Raw genomic sequence first — 22,054 nt, 5'->3', positions numbered from 1 at the left:
AAAAAATATACAAATCAATTCTCACTGCAAAGTAAAGGAGCTATTACAGTGGAGGATTACTGGACTGAATGTCAATATTATGACATAGTATGAGTGTGTTTAGTGTTTGGTAATTGCAATCATTGTTGCTTTTGTTGTGGTCATCCATTTACAATGCTTGGTGTCAGTTTATTTATCTCTTGTAAAAATAAAATAGTGTGTGTGTGTGAAAAAAAGAAAAAACGGGCAACCCAACAGAAAAGGGCCTAAACAAGCAACTCATAATTGAGGAAATTCAGATGGTATATAAACATATGAAAAAGGGCTCTACTTTACTAGTAGTAGGGAAATTGCCAATTAAAACCACAATAAGATGTTAGTACACACCCAACAGATTGTCAAGCATTTTAAAGTGTGATGGAACTGTAAAAGGTGCACATTTATAGGAAACAGCTTGGCATTATCTAATGACATTAAGGATATGTACTCTCTATGACACAGAGGTGCAAATACATGTCTGTCTGAGCCATTCCTCAGGATAGGCTGGCTGCAGTTTAATCCATGCCAGTGCAGGGATTTCCCTAAGTAGTTCAGTTGGTGTATATATCCTGAACCTCAGTAATCTGACCATTGAAAGCCCATTTTTTAACATTCACATGCTAATAACAAGCACTAATTTTGCAACTGCAAAGACATTTTAAATGTTCATTATACAAATTAGCAAAGCCTCAAGTGTTGATCAGAGATAATATAGATGAACAACCAGAGTGAGGCCTTTCCAAACAAATGCTAGCTCACTGTCCTTGCTGTGGGAATTCTCAATTAGAAAACTTGTTGTCCTAGGTGTCAATTAAAATCAACCCACCGATGTTGATCAAAAGGTACATACTTTCAGTTATGAATAAATTCTGAGAATCTAAAAAAAAAAAAAAAAAAAAAAAGAAGAGGAATCAGGATAGAAAAGGAAACTGTGAAGAGCATGTTCAGGCTCAGATTTGCTGAGCCACTCTTCCACCCCCATCCCTAAGTACTATAAGTCAGCCTTTAAAGAGAAAAGGGGTCATTTTAAAGAAAACTGCTAAGTAAACAGTAGCATAGGCTGTATTGAGAATATGACAAAATTATGGAAGAGATTCAAACAAAAAACTTTTAGAAGTATTACTAGAATACATATACAACTGAATAACATAAGGCATTACAGAACTGTCCAACAAGATACAAGAAATAAGTACCACAATGATAAGAGAAAAGAAATCAATTCCAGTAAGGATGGTCAGGTACAATTGTCAAAGCAACTGAAATTTATTGGGCTGAGTCTTAATGATTGGACACAATAGGCTAAAGGCATTCTAGAGAAATCAAGTGGTAGGCAGGGGGGAGCCTAAGCAAAAGTAGAGATATCCAAAGAGTAGTAAGAACACAGTGAAGCCATTTTAGAAAAAGATAAAGATTCTCAGCTCTTCATTTTCTTACACAGAAAAACTACCTATATTTATTTAGATACTTTTTTATATATTCTTAGGCAAATAATAAACATTACCTAGAATATGTTACTCCACTGTATATATGAAAATACAATTTTCAAAATTATGTATCTCTATAGAGCATTTAATTACTTAAATTAAAATGCATTTAATTACTTTGATACTATCATAGCTCTAAGATACCTGAATAGTGGTGAACATCCTCATAGGTGTTTCACATTTATAACTCTCGTCAGGTATCCTAAAGCCATTTGGGATAAATAAAGCATTCTTACCGTCCTCATGCCCTCAGCTAAGATTTTTACTTCTGGCTTTGCAAATTCCAAACAAGCAAAATTAAAAAGAGAGTAACAGAGAAGAACAAATTAGCAAAGTCAGTAAATTAATCAAGGGAAAATTACATAGTTATAGGAAAATTGAAAAAGATTCTCATTTTTTATATCCTGGAATGGTTAATTCTTTAATACAAGAAACAATAAGCATTATTATCAGTCGCTTAATGTATTTTAGTTACTTTTTTTAAGTTTTATACTATAAAATAATTAATGCGCCCACAAGTTATTTTATGTACTAATTAATACTCTGAAGCAAATGGTACCATTTGCCTAAGTATCCACTAGAATGAAAGAAATCATTCTAATCCTAGCACAGCTCCAATTTGCCTTCTGACTTTGGGAATAACAGTATTCATTTCTCACCTATACAGTGAAGAAGCTGGACCAGATGATATCTAAAGTTTCTGACAGTTCTAAATGTTACTGATGGTACACTACTTATATAGCTAATCCACATTCTTCTTTCAAAACTAAACTTCTTAAATCAGCATTTTCCCTAAAAATGGTGGGAAGTTTCCAAAATGTATTACATTTTAGAAAATTTTAAATTCACATGTATTACAAACTAGGAATTGAAAATAGTAGTTTTCTTATGAAGTCCTTTATTTCCTACCAATCATGTCCCTAAGAATATGGAAGTATTAATTAAAATTCAGAAATGTATAAAAACCTTAAGGAACAGTTATTGAAAAAAAGCTATAAAGAAATAATCTCTATTAGTAAGTTGAAGCTTTGTATTAGGAAAAGATTTATTACAGTAAGAGTTAAGTGGATTATCTATTTTTTGATGATCCTCTGCAATCACAGTATTTAAAAATAAAACGACTTTACTCTGTATGATTCTACTACATAACTGCTAACTTTCCTGAATTTCCAAAACTTACATGCAATTACTTTCACATACATCTCCAAGGAAAGGTTTCACTGACCATTGTAAACACTGATTTATTAAATAAAGTAGAAGTCCATGCTTTATAACTCAGCATTAAATTTCTCATAGAGAAATCAAGAAAAAATATTTCCTATCATAGATAGTTATCAACTGTCTTTGTTACCTCCCAAGTAACATTTCATTAAAGAAATCAAGTTAAGTGGGAGCTGTCTTTCTTTACAGATGATGCCTGTGCTTTGGCCATTCTTCGAACCAGCGCTTCTTGTCTTTTCCTCTGAATTTCTTCAGGAGAATACTTTCTATTTTTCTCTTCTTCCTCTAAAAATGAAACCAAATATAGATATTAGCTTTACAGACTATATAGTTGTTCTGAATAAATTTTAATTTTTACTTTTTTATTACCCAGATTTGCTACATTGGTTTTGTTATTAAACTATACTTTACTAAATATAAGACTACAAGTACAGATACAGTACAGTACAAGGCTCTAGACCAAAATAAAATCAAGCACTGATCAATCTGTTTGATGCACTCTTTTCACAGTGAGATAAAATCCATTTGATTAAAACTTGTACATTTTGACTACCCAGCAAATAATTTTTGTGAACAATGACATCTAATTTATATAACCAATAAATGAATATATTTTAAAAACAAATTGGAATTTTAAATGTTATATAAATTGTAATAGAAAAGGAGTGGATTTATATCCATTTATAATGGATTAAATTAGATACCAATACCTCAAAGAGTATATTTTTATACTATAAGATATCCTATGTTAATATTCCTACTCCTACTTTTTTCCCTCTATAGAACTCCAAGATTTTCATTTCAGCTATCCAGGAAAAATATTTTGGAGTAATAGACTGAAATCTATTATGTCAATAAACATGTAACTCACTGTCAGATATTATATTTTTATTCGGAAGATATATTTTCTACAAACATTGGAAAACTATTTCAAGAAGCAGGATATCTGAATAAAATTTTCAATGTCTTTTAATATATAAAATATGAAGCATTCTGATATATTCTTATGCAACACACTTTAGTGTATACTTCAGATAAGCCTACTATAAAATAAACAATGTTTTAAATTAGATAAATGAAAATGAGAAAGTTCTATTTTAATAACACATCCAATTCTGCCTCTACCAAAATTCTGACTTCTAATAAAATTAATTCCACAGTTAAGTCACTCTGGGCTAAAATATTAGATTATCTATGTAATGCTATAAAAATCAAACTTTAAAATTAGCAAAACTATTTTTTCATTTAAATAATGTTTTAAAATCAAGCCCATCATCCTAATACATATTTAAGTGACCGTGTATTGGTAAAACTGTTTATGTTGTAAAATCTACCTTTCAGAGAAGTAAATAAGAATTTGCAGCACTGTCAGCAGAGAAATATTATTTACACTGACATCTAGACAGAGGTTCAGAATTTAGTGGTTATGACATTTCTCTTGTTAACTAAGGTAGATATTTACTCAAAATATACCATCTTTCCTTCCTCAGTATAATCAGAAATGAGAGAAGGTGTTCAGGGTAAGGGACACATATCTCAAACTCCCTGGATGATTCTGTTGCCTTTTATTTTCTAAGTCAATTATCTCACAGACTGTAGCTATTTTTTCTTAGAGAATAATACTAAAATGTACTTTAAAATTAGCTTGACTAATTTATCTATTATTTTAGTCTGAAAGCTGAGAAACACAAGAAACTTAGACTATACACACACACAATTTACATTCAGTTGACCATAAATTTGGAAGGAAAATAGGTTAATAGTCCATGATGGCAGAAAAGAACATAGCTCCCTAAAACTGGCCTTACAGCTGGTTTTGTGATATTAATAAAGTCTCATTAGGCAAATCTGATTTCAAGAGTCATTCATGTCTCCCATCAGCACTTCCTTTAACACAATCTGCAATGAAAATACATAGCAAGGTCTCAAACTATTGCGAGGTACAAAGCAAGAGTGGCTCTTTTTAATCTTAATCCCAAAGCAGGGGTCAGGAAACTTTTTTCTTCTGTAAAAGGCCAGAAAGTATGTTAACCTTTAAAAAGCATGTGATTTCTTGTTGCAATTGTTCAGTTCTGCCCTTGCAGCATGAAAACAGCAATGGACGATGCATATAAGTAAATGATGTGACTGTGTTCAAATAAAACTTTGTTTATGGACAATGAAGTATGAATTCCATATAGTTTTCAAAAGTCATGAAGTATTATACTTCTTTTGATTTTTTTCAACCACTTAAAATGTGAAAGTGGGACTTCCCTGATGGTGCAGTGGTTAAGAATCCGCTTGGCAATGCAACGAACACGGGTTCAATCCCTGGTCCGGGAAGATCCCACATGCTGTGGAGCAACTAAGCCCGTGCGCCACAACTACTGAGCCTACACATGCTGCGGAGCAACTAAGCCCGTGAGCCCCAACTACTGAGCCCACGCACCGCAAGTACTGAAGCCCACGCGCCCTAGAGCCCGTGCGCTGCAACTACTGGGCCTGCGTCTTGCAACTACTGAAGTCTGCACGCCTAGAGCCTGTGCTCTGCAATAACAGAAGCCAACCGCAATGAGAAGCCCGCACACCGCAACTTACAGGAGCCCCTGCTCACCGCAACTAGAGAAAGCCCGCTCGCAGCAATGAAGAACCAATGTGGCCAAAAATAAATAAATAAATAAAATGTGAAATTCATCTTAGTATGCTGGCTGTACAAAAGCAGGCTATATAGGCTGGATTTGGACAGGCCACAGTTAGCCAAGCCAGCTTAAAGCAATGAGGTAGTTAGAAGGGTTTTGTTTCAAAGATATTTCCTGGAGAGCAGCTTGCTATACCAAAGTAAGAGGAAATAGAAACAACAGAAAATATCAACAATGTTAATATTAATTAGAATATCAGGCACTATCAATAAACTTAACAGAAAAATTGTAAAGTAAACTGAAAGGCAGATTATCCATCCATTAAAAAAATGCAGATAAGACAGGAGATAGGAGTTTTGGAAAAACTCAAATATTCCAGAGAGATTTAGTTTTTAATGGAATTACAACTATAAGTAAATAAATTCATGTTGGAAGCATGCTTCAATTAATTATACTTATTTAAACATAAACTTAAATGTTTAAAACTATTATAGACTGACAACAATTTTAAAGCTTCAAAATATCTAGTTTGAGTGACAATGTAGAGAAGTATTGTCAGTGTTGATAAGAATATAAATTGATGTGATTGGGGGGATGATCTGGAGATATCCATCAAAATTTAAAACATTCTGAACCTTACATAAATTTTCAGTAATTAACATACAATCACACAAGTGTGTGTAAATTTAGGTAGAATATTCACTGGAGGACTGTACTGTTGTTTATAATGCAAAAAACTGCAATCAAACTAAACCTCCATCAACAGAGAAACAGTTAAATAAATTATGGTACATCCATATAATGACATACTATGTACACTCAAAGGACTAAAGCAAATCTATATGTACTAACAGGAAAAGATAGTTACAATGTATTAAGTGAAAGCAAAACCAAGTTGCCAGATAGTGTATACTATATAATTTCCCTGAGGAATGGTTGGAGGAAAGGAGAAATAGAGGACTTACCTTTTTACTTCAAATTAATCTATACTGTTTTCTTTATTTTTATAAAACTACATATTACTGTTACAATGTTTTTTTAAAGGGAAGGATCACTTAAATAGGGAAGTTGTAGCAATAATGCCAACAAAAGCATCATCTAAACAGAAAACAATCATGTTAAAAGAAACTAAAAACTCCCTTAACCATAGAAGCATTGATCTACATAATAAGTAAGAATCCTAATGTTTAGCCCCAAGTGAGGGAGACTGATTAAGGAAATCTATAATTACAAGCTAGCATAGTAAATGCTGTAACAGAAGTTAGCACTGGGTATTGCAGAAACCCAAAGAAAGCGAACCTTAATCATTCTGCGTGGTTAGAAACACACTGGGTTTTAAAGGATAAACAGAAAAGAGCCAGCAGATTTGGCGTAGGCATGTGGGGGCACTAGGTTTCTGGTGAAGTGCCCTGGGCATTAAGAAGCACATGTAGTTATGCCAGAAATATTCCCTTTTAAAAACTACTACAGTATCAGTGAATAACAGACTTTTCACATTATATTGCATGATGTTCATTCAAATACTTATTAAACATCTAACTGGCAGCTGCCGTAGTAGGCCTAGGTATTCACTGATCAGACAGACAGTTATCAATATTTGATTGCAAACTGTGATAAAAGAAATGAAGGAAATAAGAGAGATGACTGAAAATAACAAGGAAAGCATTTATAGACTGCTGAAGGAAGGCATCTGTGAGATAGTAATATCAATACTGAAACTGAGACCTAAGGATAAAAAAGCACCAACTGGACTTCCCTGGTGGCGCAGCGGTTAAGAATCCACCTACCAATGCAGGGGACACGGGTTCAAGCCCTGGTCCAGGAAGATCCCACATACCACGGAGCAACTAAGCCCACGCACCACAGCTACTGAGCCTGTGCTCTAGAGCCCGCAAGCCACAACTACTGAGCCCACACACCACAACTACTGAAGCTCATGTGCCTAGAGCCCATGCTCTGCAACAAGAGAAGCCACCACAATGAGAAGCCCATGCTCCGCAACAAAAAGTAGCCCCTGCTTGCCACAACTGGAGAAAGACCGCGTGCAACAATGAAGACCCAATTCAGCCACAAATAAATAAATAAATTAATTTTTTTAAAAAAAAGCACCAGCCAAAGGAGGGGTGGCGGTCACATGCTGGGAAGCAGTGTTAGCTGGGACTAGCAGTCAAAGCTCCTGAACTAGAAAAGAACTTACTCTGTTTGAGAAACTGAAGTACAGCTGGTGTAGCTGAAGCCTAATAGGTAAGGCAAAAAAAGAGGACAGGAAGGTTAAGGAGAGATAATCCAGGGCCTTGTAGATCACAGGGTAAGGTCTGGATTTATTTGAAATATGACGGACAGTGGCTGAAGGTTGTCTTTAAGCAGACAAATGCCATATTTGTTTTTTATTTTTTCTCTTGTTTTAAAAGATGATTCTGCTGTTTGGAGACTAGAATTGACAGGGAACAGGTAAAAGAACTGCAGTAGTCCAGTCAGGAAACATTGGCTTGCATAAGGGTGATAGCAGGAGACAGTGAGAAAAATGGACAGTTTTCAGATATATTTTTTGAGGTAGAAACAATGGAACCTGATAGAAAGAACTGGGGAAAAGAAGAACTGGAAAGAATCAAAGATCACAGGATGTACTGAGTAAGTAAATAACAACTCTAACCATCATAACTAACAGTTTTATATCAGATGGTATTCTAGCAAAGGCATTTAATTAGAATGCTCTAAATCTTCAAATATTGTTCACCTCAATATTCTGCTAAACACAGGAGTAAGATTATTCAAATTTTAAAACAATGAGATATTTAGTGAACAAAGGAATCTTCACACAGTAATACATGAATCTATAAGTAAAATTTTCCAGGTAATAATTCAGAAAACATTCAACACATACTTATCGAGTGCCTACTATACACTAGTCACTGTATTAAATGTTGGCAAAGAATTCGATGCAGTCTTTTCAAAACATAAATCACCCAGTATTTGTATATTCCAGCATCATTATTTTTAAGAATCACTTTAAAACTTCCAGTTAAACATCATAGTTTTTAACTTGTATGTTATGCAAATTCAATAAAACAAATAACTAGTTTGGTTACTTTTCAAAGAAAATTATTTCATACATACCTTTTGAAGTTTGTTTCAAAGATTCAGAAAATTTCCCCAAAGACTGCTGTTGAACAGCCTTCCCACATAATGGGTTGACAGTTTTATTTTTCTGCAAACCCTGTGTGATTTTGGTACCAGAGATACTTCCTGTTATACAATTGTTATTAAACTGAGAAAGAATTTGAGAATTTTTTATCTTTGTAAACATGTACTTAGAAAATCTCACTGCTCTGTTAAGGTCACTCTGAGCTTCATCTGTTACGGTGCTATGCGATAGATGTGGAGTACTCAATTTCTTCTTATTAGCAGCAATTTCTGTACTCATATGATCTGAACTCACATTCAAACTTGAACTTCCTGTAAGAACCGATTTGGAACTATTCACTTGTTTTGGAACATCAGTGTTATTCCAAGAGACATGCAGATTATTGATCTGACAATTTGAGTTCTTAGAATATATAGTCAAATTTGTCGTGGCACCTAAAAACCCCGGGGAATTTCCACAAATTTCCCTTTTCTCCATCTTCATTGATTTATTTATTTGTAAGCTATCTGTCAATGAAGATGTTTGCACTGAAACGCTGTTCAGATTCAAATGCTCTGATTGCACCAACGGACTTCCTTGTTTAGGTGTAGTAAACACGTTTTTGGCTCCGTGTTTAGAACTATTATTGATCCCAAATACACTTTCTGATGTCTTGCTGTCCACTCTAATGTCTTGTTCCTGAGTTAGTCTTTCAATATCATCACATGCTTGGTACAATAAATCATCATCTACATCATCTGCTTCCCAGGTATTCTCTAAGTGATGACAGGCTTTAACAATTTCATTGGTAAATGATGTATCATTCCAATCATCAAAGAAAGAACGAAGCTTTGATACATTAGTCTGATTTGGGTTACAAACACTGGTTTTATTGCCCAAAGTTGCAGAGCCTAAAGGCTCGACATTAGTAGGTGCCTTCAAAGACTGATTAAAAATGGACTTATTTTTTTGTTCATTAGAACATCCTGGGTTCAAAGTAGACTTTTTTTCAGAAGCATTTACATTAGAAGTAAATTTAATATGAGTATCTTCATTTACTTTTGCCAGATTAGATGCAACTGCACAGTCTTGAATTTTGTCTTGAACAACAATTGTATTAAAAGATTTCTCCAATTTCATTTTATTTCCAGTGGATGAGAATTTATTTGGTTTATCATTCGGCTTTGGTGAAAATCTGTATTTTGCAGCATCTGTTAATTCACTCTTCCATGTCTTTGAAGGAAGATCTTGTAAAATTTTTGAATCCCTTAACCTGGTATCTAGACTTGTATTCATTCCTGACTTACTTTTACCATTTTTACTGTTAAAGGTACAAATTTCCTTTTGATCAGTAATCTGGGCTGTTTCAGGGGCAGCGAAAAGTTCAGACATTTCAATATTTTGCATAACAAAAGGTTCATTACTTAGTAAGTTTTCCCAATCATCCTCAAAATCACTGGTAGTAAATGTATCACTGTGCTTATTAAAAGCTCCTGGTTCCTTAGTACAGGAAGTCACATATGATTTTGTCATTCCAGGATTATCTACTTGATGAGAAAGTGATCCTTGGGTTTTATTTGGTAGTTTTTCAGTTACCAGAGTTTCATTAGTAATGATGTTCTCCTCTTTCAAAGCGTTTTTCTTTCCAAAGGTAGTACTACTGGTGCTCAAGAAAGCATCTGACAGATCTTGGCTTAACCGTCCACTACATTTCTGAGTAGAACCATCAAAAATGGCGATAAAGGCTGCTTCAGCATTTTGGTCAAATGGCTTCTGACTGCTGTTTTGATCATTTACCACAAATATCCTGTTTTCTTTCACTGGCTTCTTTATCATAGCATTATCTATTTCAGGAACTATATCATGTAGTAACTGCATCTGTACATTATCTCTGTAATTATTTAAAGTCTCTGCTTCTGAAATCATCTGGATAAGATCATGATTTCTCTTGTTTTGCTCTTGAATCACATCTAGCTCTTCCATATTTTTATCAAATTGCTTAGCCAATTTCATAAGTTCCTCCTCCTGATTTTGTGATTTTAACCTATTAAACAAATATTTTAAAAATTACAACTAAGTAAAGTTCTAAGTCATAAATATTCAGTTATTTAACATATTTTAATGTTAAAATTCAAAAGTTTTAACACATACTGATATTATAATTATTTTAAGTCAAAATGTTACATGTCAAAATTAAGGAAAATAATTTATAACCATTTTGACATATTCACAAAACCAAAACAGAATATTAAAAATATTTACTTCACTGAATGTTAGAAAAACTGCGAAGTTTGAACTTACTTTGTGCAGCTGAGTTTTGCTCTTGATTTTCCTTTTGCTACACTAGGAGTGCAAGGAATAGCAGTTGCACCAATCCACACGCCCAGCATGGAGTCTGTTGTTGGTTTCTCATCCTTTGGCAGAAGGGGAAAAAAAAAAGAGGTGTAAAAGTACCAAAACCAACCAAACAAAAATCCACTTTAATTATGCTGAATTATTTTCTTAAAGCAATAATTTCTGCTAAGGTGATAGCTACTAAACAAACTCCAAAACAATGAGAAGATGGAGGACAGCACTAACAAGCTGCAAGAAGTGATCTATTTATGTTTCTGGGAATGAAAACACTCCGAATTGGGAATTCCTTATTTTCAAAAAAATTTTGTTTTTAAGAATTTAATTAACTAGGAAATGCATGTTCAATAGTAAGAGCACATCTTTTATCAAAAGAAAACGGAACAACTTATTTCAGTTGTCATAAGATATTCATAAAATAAACATTAGTATCAGAAATAAACCATGTAGCAGGAATCGTTAGTATTATGAATAAAGAGAGATACATATGGAGTTTTTTCTGTATCACCTGATTCTCCAAATTTTCCCTATCCCCATTATAACGCTTATCTAATGTTGGGACAATCCATGTTGACCTTAATTGACAACACTTAGGTAGAATTAAGACAACTTAGAATTAAATCAGGACCAAGCTAGAGATAAGTGCAAGGTTAGAACTGATGCTATGAATGAGGGATAAGAACAAAAAGTAAGTAGAGAAAGCAGGTAAAGAAGCTTAACCAGTATTAAGGCTAGAAAAAAGCCATTTTAGTCCTGGATCTTTCTGCTATACCCTTCAGTCACTTGATCATGCATAAAATTAGAGAATAAATTTGTATATTAGTTACAAACCAAACCAATAAATTAAACAAGTTAATCATTTTCTACTCTATTTTTATAGTACCTAGAATGAGCATAAACAAGCAACTATCACACAAATTAAAATAATCTTATCACTAGTTTATAGATTACTTGAAGGCAAGGACTATTCCTGATAGTTCAGCATCTAGCAAAATGCTGAGCATAAAGATGTCAGTTCGTGTTTATTCACTAGAAAGTTAGGTGAAAAGATACCTACAACTTGGTATTTCAAAATCCTCAATCAACAAGCAGTTTTCTTAGATGTCCAGTTGAACCTAGTAGATTTTAGCTTTGCAAAATACCCAAGAAAAGCAATATTTTTGATTCTAGATGCAATACATATTTTCCCTTTTGTTTCAACAATCTTGAATTTAGGGAAAAATAACATTCTTAATGATTTAATTATGGATACTTTCTGGTCCATTTACCAAGTAATTTTAAATTCATTCCATTTTTAGAATATAAAAGTACAATAACTTTATACATCTAGTTATATATATACATGGGTCCTATGTGTTTTTTATAGTATTTTTTTATAGTATTTGTAAATGTTATATTTTTAAAATTTCCTCATCAATAATTACAATCCAGGTGCTGTAAAAGGTATCTAAGCACATATCCTAGAGTATACTGTGCAGAGTTGTAAAAATGATGGAAAAATATACACCATCTTCAAAAAACAACATTGTACAAAAAGTATCCCTGAAGAAAGTAAAATGACTGACCAATTAAAAGTGCAAATTTAAAAAAATGTCATCTCTGGAACTATTAAGGTGACTTAAATAATTATTTGAGGAGGATAACTCACCTAAAAATAAACAACATGAATACGTCATTCTGAGAAAATGACAAGTTCTTTAAAAGACCTTGATATTACCAAAGATTTACGTGCTTTAAAAGTGCTCAGTTGAAAATGGTAATATTTAAAAGCAACTAATTTCACTGTACTTTTTCTTATACACAAGTTACCACTTGCATACTGTTGCCATTTCTTTATGTGAGCTATTATTTCCAGCCCACTTAGGTAGAGTCCAATAATTTACTCAACTATCTTTTTATCACTATTGAGGCTGGCCAGCCCAAACACATTTTATTATGCTTCTTTCATGTGAAACCCACAATTAATGAAGATCTATTGTTAACTTATAAAGCAAGTAGTATATGGTATAAAGGCTATTTAACTAATGAACTGTATGTAAAATGCATTTCTATGACATACCAAACATGGAATGTAGAGCTAGTAGCAACAGAGTTGTTTTGACTGTGTTAGCTGTAATTCTGGATGTTTTATAGTTGCTAAGAAAAACCTTATTTCCTGTCTCCTCCACCTGGATGATGGTGATCCTTGCAACCACAGTTTGGGCCAGTGTCATCTATTGTTTATGGTCAACATATAGTCACTATCAAAGGGCATTTCAAGGAAAAATACTAAACTTCCTATGGAAAAGATACTAAGCAAAAAATTGGGTGTTTTCTGGATTTAAATGTTGCTAAATAAGAAAAAGAGAAAGGAAAGAGGTCCAGAACAGAGGTTGACCTAAACTTATACTTCCCTTACACTCAAGCATTACAAGAGCTGAAATAAATTTTTAAATACAGTTCTGTTATAGCAAATAATTTAACTATCATAATTAACTTTAACCTAGCATTTGTAGTGCTCTGTAGTTTACATAAATTTTTATCCAATTCAGTCATCATAATAATCCAAGAAAGAGAGCAATACAAGTAATAATTCTATTTTAATGGCTGAATGAACTAAAGTTCTGAGAGTTTAAGGGACTTGCTTAGGGTCATCCAGCATAGGACGCAGACTGAGAACTAACTCCAAATCCAATGTTTTTTCCATTTTTATGTTTCTTGATGATATTATAAGCCAACAAGTATTAAGAAAAGCAGTTTCAATGAGGAAAAGGTGTACTATAGACAGGAAAAAAAATACCCATCACCAAAAACTTAGAAGTTTAAACTTTTATTGTCTGATTCTACTCTTTTAGTAACTTGAAAAATGATACCATATATTGTTAAATAACATTAAAAACAAAATAAACACAAAGCTCTAGTTAAAAATCATCATTCTAAAAAAGTATACACATATGCTTAGGAAAATATATATTACCAATTTTAAATTATGGTCCTTTTTTCAAAACATGCATTTCAGTGGTAGAAAAGGTAAAAATAATCTTTGCTGCTCTGTTTTTAAAAAAGAATTGAATAAGACAAAATATTTTTCACATAAATGAACTATTAAAAAAACTTAGTAGCATATTTTCACTGTTTTAAAATAAACTATAAAATACTGATATTTACCTGAGGAGCAATGCGATTAACAATATGTGAGATTTCATCACTATCTGTGGTGTAAATCCGCTTTTTTCTTCCTTTACCTAAAGAAACAAAGACATTTCTATAAATTAAAAACAAAAAACTAATTTTTAAAAATAGTGGTTACGTCTTAGAACACAATTTTAATTAGCATGGCTTAGATCACTATGCATTCTGACATTACACGCGTATCACAGAAACATGATCACTTAATATTCTTGAAAAACATTTGCTGTATAAAAGTTCCTGATGTGGATATCTGACTGAAATTCTACAGTTAAATCCTAATCATTAATCAAATATTCACCCAGATAAAAATGTTTTAACAAATTACCTAACTGTTTCGTCATTGGAGAATTCTGATCCCAAAAGATATCATTCTGTCCATCTGGATCATTAGGAGAACTGAAGGCAGATGACAATAAATCCATCTGCAGCATTCTCTTTGGTGTTTCATACATTTCTACATAAAATAAGATTAAAATAACAATTGTTGCATTTTAAAGCATTACTTTACTTCATAATACCCCAATGTTAAATACCAGCTTAGACTAAATTTTTTTTATAGTCCAATTATAAATTTCTTTCCCAGAGATGATTATATTACTTTAGCCACAACTGAAATGTTTCACATAAAATCCCTGTAGTACTTCATAAGTTTGACATTGTAAATAGCAAGTATTTTAAGACAATCTAATAGCTCTATAAATGTACAATACTGTGTAACCTAGTCATTCCATTCATTACCCCTGGAACTAGGAGGTTTTGGGAAGCACCTGTAATTTACAGATACATTTCAAAAATCAAAAGCATTTCAACAGAAACTTCAGAAAAAGTCTATGTTTAGCTTCCTTTTGCCAACTCTATCCAACTTACACTAATTACTTCAAAAAGCTTTAGTGAGCCATTTCTTGGTTTTGTCTAGTATCACTTTTTTTGTTTATTCTGCAATTGCTCTGTCAAACTAAAAACAAGTAAGGTAATAAAAGCTGTATTTTAAGAACATGCTCTAGGAAAGAGCTCTTATATGAGTTTCAATTCCTACCAGGACTTATTAGAAAAAATTGAACACCAAAAAGTGATCAGAATGAAATACTCAGGGGCCCTCGGTTTCCTACTATGAGGGACATTATACAAAGGAACTTCCGGTTTATTCATAATGAGTTGAGACATCACCAAGGCTTTGAGGATAGAGATAGCTATATATTCCAGACGGCCCCTTCTCTAAGTCAGATCAGGGCAAAAAGTTTAGGGGGAAATAATTCCCGTGGTAATAAGCAGAAGGCACAAGATATTATTTCTCCTCGCTCTGTCACTATTGATACCTGGAGGAGCAGCCTACAAATTAGCCTTCCTCCCTCCAACAGGTAAACCCCACAATCTATTCCTGTGGCAGGGGCGACAAGCGGTTGTCACGCCTAACGGGGCAGTGCTCACACTCGGGGATGAAAGCCCTGGCGGGGGAGGTCGCGTTAATTTTGGACTCACGAGGGAGAAGCCCAGGGAAAGAAAACACAACTTCAGACTCCACTCCCACCTGCACCCGGGGTTTCCTGGTCACGAGCTGGCCTCTGAAGCTGCGGCGCCGAAGCCCAGGGAGGCCCCGCTGCCCACGTCTCACCCTCGGGGTTACTTTTACTGCACGAAGCGGCTATTGGCGGCTGCTCTTGCTGCGGCAGGGGCCGGGGAGGCCTCTCTCCAGCCCCACAGGGCCCTGAACCGCGGGCCGACCTCAGCCGCCTCTTCCCCGTTTCGACCACCGAGCTGCATTCCTCAGTCGCCGCCGCTTTGCGCGGCGTGTTCTTCAGGCCAGGGCTGTCCCCATATTTCCTTCGCCGACTCATTGCGTAGGACGCCCTCCACCAGCCGCTTCTCCTTTCACATTTTGCAACGGGAGGAGTAGAGCAACGGAGCTACGGAACTACAAACCGGACCCCGCGCCAACGGCCGCCGCCATTTTGGCCGGTGGGACGCTCGTAAGAGGCGGGTTCTGATTGGCTGCGTCCGGACGAGGGGCGGGGCGGCCAGGGTTCAAGCGGCGCGTTTCGGCAGCCAGCGCAGCGAACCTGCTCTACTCTGCTCGGATTCGTCAGGATAGGAACTGGTTTGAAAGGGACAGCCGTCTGGCCACCATAGCTGAGAATGAGAGCATGCGACGTGGAAAGAATCCACTGGCATCTTTGTATTGAGTTTACTCGGATTCAGGTTCTTGTGGGGTTTAATATTTCGAAGAAGAGGAAATACAGGTATAGATTAAGAAGGAAGGCATGAAACTTCTTTCATGGAGGATATGTGCATAGAAAATCAAAACATGTAGGAAAAGTTATTAAATTCATAAATTAACGGAGTTGCTGATATGAAGTCAATATTCGAAGATCATTCATGCTTCAATAGATTAATAATAAGTGTAACATTGACTTTTTAAAAAAATATGATTTATAGTAGCATACAAGGTATCAATTAACTAGGAATAGATTTAACCAGATTGCAATACCCCTACAGAGAGAATTATGAAATATTTTTGAAAGAAATTGAAGATCTAATAAATGGAGAATTATACTATGTGCATAGGTTGCAAGACTCAATATTGTTATGATGTGCTTCCCAAATTTATCTATAGATTCAATGCAAATCCATTCAAAATGGCAGTAGGTGTGTGTATCAATGTGTGTAATATGGCAAGTTTATTTTAAAATGAACATGGAAATGCAAAAGCCTAAAAATATCCAAGGAACTCTTGAAGATCTTCTGAAAAACAATAAAGTTGGATCTCTACCAGTTAAGACAGTGTGGCAATGGTGAAAGGATAGACAAATAGATGAAAGAAACAGAATAAATGGCTCAGACACAGATGTCTACATAAGTGTACAGTCGATTAAAACAAAGATGACCCTCCTGAGCAGTGTGAAAAGGACTTTTTGATAATAAATAGTGCTTAGTCAATTTGATATACACATGGAAAAAGAAACTTAATTTCTGCCTCAAACCATATCCTCAAATCAAATGCAAATTGATTATATATTGAATTGTAAAAGATAAAATAACATTCTATAAGATGGTATAAATTGTCTTCATTACAGAAAATGAATTTTAAATGGAACAAAAAGTCACCAACTATAAAGAAAATAATTATAAATGTGACTACATTAAATTCATAACTTAAGAACGTTCTGTCCAAAGACATTAAAGAGAATGAAAGGCAAGGCACAAATTGGGAGAAGATATTTACAATATGCAAAATTAAGGACCCATATATAAAATATATGAAGAACAGATATAGATCACTAAGGAAATGATTCACCACTGTTAAGAAAAATGGGTCAGTTATAATACTTTAGCAGTCTCTGCAAAAGAAAATCAAAGTGATCAACAAACTTGTGAAGTTTGTTTGCTCAAAACTTGCTCAACCTCATTTGTAATGAGGAAAATGAAAATTAAAACCACAATATGATACTCTTTCACACCCATCAGAATAGCTAAAAATTAAAAAGACTGACAATAGGGGTATCAAGTAAGTAAAACAGTGATGAAACCACAGCCACAGCTAACCCAGAGCCAGAGGCCCCAATCAATGGGAACTGTCACGAAACTGCTGGTGAGGGTATGACTTGGTCCAACAGTTTGGAAAATGGGTTTTGATCTAGCAGTTCCACTCCTAGGACTATAACCAATGGAAATTCATGGACTTGTGCATCAAGATACATTTTATAAAAATGCTTTTAGCAGGTAAATTCAAAATTACCCTAAACTGGAAGCCAACCCAATACCATTCAGCAGTAGAGTGGGTAAATATATTGAGCTATATTTGCTCAACAAAATGCTACATAGTAATGAAAATGAAAAACTACAGCTCCTTTCAACAAGGAAAAAAAAATCTCATAAACATAAACTTGAGCAAAAGAAGCCAGACTACCTACTCCTTCCTCTGCAAGAATAGTATATAACTCCATTTACATAAATTCCAATAGGCAAAATTAAACTATATTGTATAGGGATGTAAGCTTAAGTGATAATATTATAAAGAACAATCAAGAAAGTGATTACCATAAAGGCAGGATAATGGTTACTGAAGAGGCAATGATTTGGAGCCAAGAGGGAGGGGGAGTATCTAATGTGTTGGCTTTGTTCATTGTCGTGTTTTAGTTGCTGGTTTTGTGATAATTTATTGAGCAGAACATGTCATTTTGTTTATTTTCCTGTATACATGTTATATTTATCAATATATTTATCAATAAAAATGTTTTAAAATTTTAATGTAAGGAAAAATCTTTGTTTCTACTGAAGAACTGATTTATATTCCTTTTTTGAAATTTACTCTGTTTTTATTCTTTAGTTTGGCTGACAGGAATCCTAGACCTAAATTTGAGGTTCTAGCAATTATGTAAAACATCGTGATCAAATCATTATTTTCTTTTTCCTCAGCACTTGACTTTCTACTAATATTTCTCTTGCCATTGTTGCAGGAGAAGAGGGAGGGAGAGAAAGGTCATGTCCCAGGTCTCAAGCAAGGTCCTGGGAGGGTCCTTTGCGCAGGAAAACATTCAAGAGCCGAAGTAAAATGAAAGCAAATTTATTTAGAGAGATACACATTCCATAGGCAGAATGCAGACCATTTCAGAAAGTGAGAGTGCCCCAAAGTATGGAGGTGGTTAGTTTTTATGGGCTAGGTAATTTCACAGGCTAATGAATGGGAGGAATATTCTAACTATTTGGGGGAAGAAGCATGGATTTCCAGGAATTGGGCCACAGCCCACTTTTTGGCCTTTTATGGTCAGCCTCGGAAATGTCATGGCACCTGTCATGGTGCTGGTGGGGGTGTCCTTTAGCTAATATATTACAATGAGGTTCAAGGTCTACTGTAAGTCAAATCTTCTGCCACCGTGGGCCTAGTTGGGTCTAACCAGTTTTTGTAGTACCCTATGTCATTCTTTTAATGGTTGTGTCCTATCCCCTTCCTTCCTGTCTTCCTTCCTGTCTGATTGTTTTTAATCTACATATTTTAAAACCATTATTTGGTTTTATACATTTATAACTGGATATGACTGCTTGGGAGGTGACATCTCTTAAAATTCAAATTAACTTCTTGAGCCTCTAATTGTCTAAATTAATAGGAATACTGTAATTTTTCTCTGGGATCTCTCCTACCTCTCAACTGACCAAGAATTCCAGAAGCAGAATAAAAGAACTCAAATGTATACTACAGCACTTTCTTAAATAAATGGCATCATAGCCATCTAAGACCGAATTTATCCTAAAAACGTCTAACTCACACTTAGAAAATAGTTAAAGAGTTTGAAGAATTTAATAATGCTTATAGGAGTAATAACCATGTAGTAATCCTTTAAAGCATATTAATATTGCAAATAAAATAGCAATGAATAATTTCCCCTAACTGTCCAAATTCTGTAGTGCCCAGGTAACCCTTGTAAAAAGGAACAACTTGGGCTCAAAAAACAGACATGTGTTGTTATCTTAGCACCCCCAGGATGGCTGTAATCTGTAATCATTATGTGGTAGGAAACTATCATAAGTTTTAGTTTTAAAGTTACTAATTCACACAATCTGTTACAGTTCTAAACATAGTTCAAATTAAATGTGCTTCCTGAATATAACTCCTGAAATGAATATGGTACACTTAACTTCTAGATAAAATGTTTTAATAAAAGATAAGTCTTGTAGACATCTGAATGCAATATGATTCAAAATGCCAAAATAACGTTTCTAGGCATTTGAATAACATGTACATATAAGTAACTTTTAGTACAACTAAAAATTTTTAATAAACCAGAGTTAAACTCTGACTTGTTTTACCTGCAGAAATTATCCATAAGGTTAACAGTGATTATTAAGCAAAAATTTGAGACATTGAGAGCCTTTCTAAGGAGCTTTTTTGTGGAGTGATTGCCTTGTCACTTATATTATAATGATATTATCTTCCGGATCAATGGCCAATTGTAAGAGTTCTTTGTTTCAAGAAAAAAATAATTATAATCATAATGTCCTATTATGTAGCACACTTTGTGTACAGAGCTCTACCCCAGCTGCAAATCTATCAGGATACAATTGACAGAATCTGAATAGGCAACAAAATGACTAGAGAATTTTTTTAATAGTGTTGTTACTGTGTTTCTTAAATATACCCCAGAATGCACTTGGGTAAGTACTGGGCCCATTTTTCCTCAGCCCTGACCTACTGGCAATTTTTTAAAATTAATTAACTAACTAGTTAATTTTTTCATTGAAGTATAGTTGATTTACAATGTGTTAGTTTCAGTTTTTAGATTCTTTTCCATTATAGGTTATCACAAGATATTGAATATAGTTCCCTGTGCTATACAGTAGTTCCTTGCTGCTGGCAATTGTAATTAAAATCACCTACCATGTCTATCCCTCTTCTGGGGGAGCTACTCCATGGAGAGCTCTGCTGCCCAGGTGATCCCTGATTGGAGTAGAGATGGGCTCTTGACTTTGGGAGCCAATCCATAGGTTGACTCTCCACCTCTGACTGTTACAAAAAGATACACTGAGACAATCATATTTCCTCTTGGAGGTTTGAAGTAAGAATTTGCTAGAGGGCCCTGTGCAAAAACGTGGAGGGGGGGCAGAAACTCTGAGGAAACCTTCTAATAGTGGAACCAAAAGAAGCAGCGTCAGGATCATTGGGATGAATATTTATATATTTCAGATACTGGAAACTGAACAACCATTCAGCTCCAGGGTCCCTAAGACCAGGTGCTATTGTAATTCCAATCATTTCCTTTTCTTTTTCAATGAGAGACCTTACAGTAAACTTCCTTTCCTTGAGCTAGCTAATGCCAGTAAGTCTGTATTCCTTATAAGCACAAAAGCTGAACTAAAACAAAGCTTTGGCTTAAGGGTTATGGTCTAATTGTTTCTCAATTTTTATTAGAAGGCACAAATTGGGAACAGAGAAATACCCGCTGCAGAATGCTTTTATTTTAATTGCTGTTTGCAAGGCGTGATACCAAAACCATTCTTAAGGACAAGAAGGTTGCTATGAACTTTGGCAAAATCATGCTTAATTATAAATGATTTGAGCAGCTTTTTTAAAATAATAAGTTAAAGGAATATTATTTCAAAAAGTTCAAAATAGGATGTAACAGAATCCCATTGAAAGATGGAGTTGGGAGCTAAAATATTTTAGTGATTCATTTGAACCTGAGACAAATTATAGTGGGCACCGGCTGTTGTTTAAAATCATTTTTAAAAAACTTTTCTTGGCTCACTATTTTGTAAATACCTAAAAGTTTAGAAACTATGGACCGTATCTGTTTGTCTTTCCAGCCCGTACTCCAGAATAACCTGTTTTATGTTTCCTCAATTTCCTCACCTCTCAACCTGCCAGTACATTTTCCTTGCTGGCCTCAAACTTTGGATCAGTCATGCCACTAGCTTTCTTAGCTCCTACCCCTGAGTTACTGAGTTTGTTGGAGAGGTTCCCAACTGTGCCACCATGAACCTGTGGTCACCAGGAGCTTTCCATGTCACATGATAAAGTGACAAATCTCATTGATTAGGAGAATGCATCCTTCCCCACTCCAAAATAGAGATTCCAAATTTCTACCTCTTTCTATGAAATAATAGATACCATAAGGGAAATGAAGGGTTTAATTACTAACAATGGGCTTATGAGAAATCTTACATCAAATTTTACAGTGGAATAAATAAGATTTACAACGTTCTAGCAATCACTCTACAGTACTCAACATACTTCCTGAAACCTTCACCACAATCAAGATAATAAACATAACCATCACCCCCCAAAATTTCCTGTGCTCCTTTGTATTACTTTTGTTTGTAGTATATGTTTATATAATTTACCTGTGATTAATGGTTGTGCTTAACAATCAGCTCACAAAATTCATAAAAATTTAATAGCTAGGATGAGTTGGCTATAGCATACCACTGATTTTCTTATGTCTCATGCTCTTTTCTCCAGTTTAAGTAACCTCATTTCCTTCAGCATTTCCTCATCTTACCTATTTTTCAAACCTTTCATCAATTTTAAGCCTCCCAATTCAGTGATTGTACTCAGAATTGGACTCAGAGAGTCC

General features: G+C 34.5%; 1 protein-coding gene across 3 annotated transcripts; it reads right to left on the bottom strand.

Moving 5' to 3' along the window:
- Positions 1-1,260: 1,260 nt before the first annotated feature.
- On the bottom strand, positions 1,261-15,946 carry ETAA1 (ETAA1 activator of ATR kinase). 3 transcript variants are annotated; one of them, XM_033400399.2, is made up of 7 exons: positions 15,517-15,946; positions 14,314-14,442; positions 13,965-14,041; positions 10,767-10,879; positions 8,459-10,509; positions 7,539-7,578; positions 1,261-3,008 (listed from the first exon to the last, which is right to left on the bottom strand). In XM_033400399.2, the coding sequence occupies exons 1-7, from the start codon at positions 15,821-15,823 to the stop codon at positions 2,990-2,992; spliced, it is 2,736 nt and encodes a 911-aa protein (XP_033256290.1). In that variant the 5' UTR covers positions 15,824-15,946; the 3' UTR covers positions 1,261-2,989. The 3 variants fall into 3 exon arrangements, with proteins under 3 accessions (XP_033256290.1, XP_033256289.1, XP_004277055.1); XM_033400398.2 differs by lacking the exon at positions 7,539-7,578; XM_004277007.3 differs by lacking the exon at positions 7,539-7,578 and having other exon boundaries at positions 15,601-15,946.
- Positions 15,947-22,054: the final 6,108 nt, after the last annotated feature.

Source organism: Orcinus orca, chromosome 13 (genome assembly GCF_937001465.1).
Source record: "Orcinus orca chromosome 13, mOrcOrc1.1, whole genome shotgun sequence".
In the NCBI taxonomy this organism is placed as follows: domain Eukaryota; kingdom Metazoa; phylum Chordata; class Mammalia; order Artiodactyla; family Delphinidae; genus Orcinus; species Orcinus orca.
Note: the sequence above shows the minus strand (reverse complement) of the source record. Positions and strands in the feature narration are given on the sequence as shown.

Coding starts and splice junctions, on each gene's coding strand:
- ETAA1 (XM_033400398.2), bottom strand. CDS start 15,823: ATGAGTCGGCGAAGGAAATATGGGGACAGCCCTGGCCTGAAGAACACG. Junction 14,443..15,516: donor CCAGGAAACCCCGGGTGCAG/GTGGGAGTGGAG, acceptor TATTTTATGTAG/AAATGTATGAAACACCAAAG. Junction 3,009..8,458: donor TTTGAAACAAACTTCAAAAG/GTATGTATGAAA, acceptor TTTCATTTTTAG/AGGAAGAAGAGAAAAATAGA.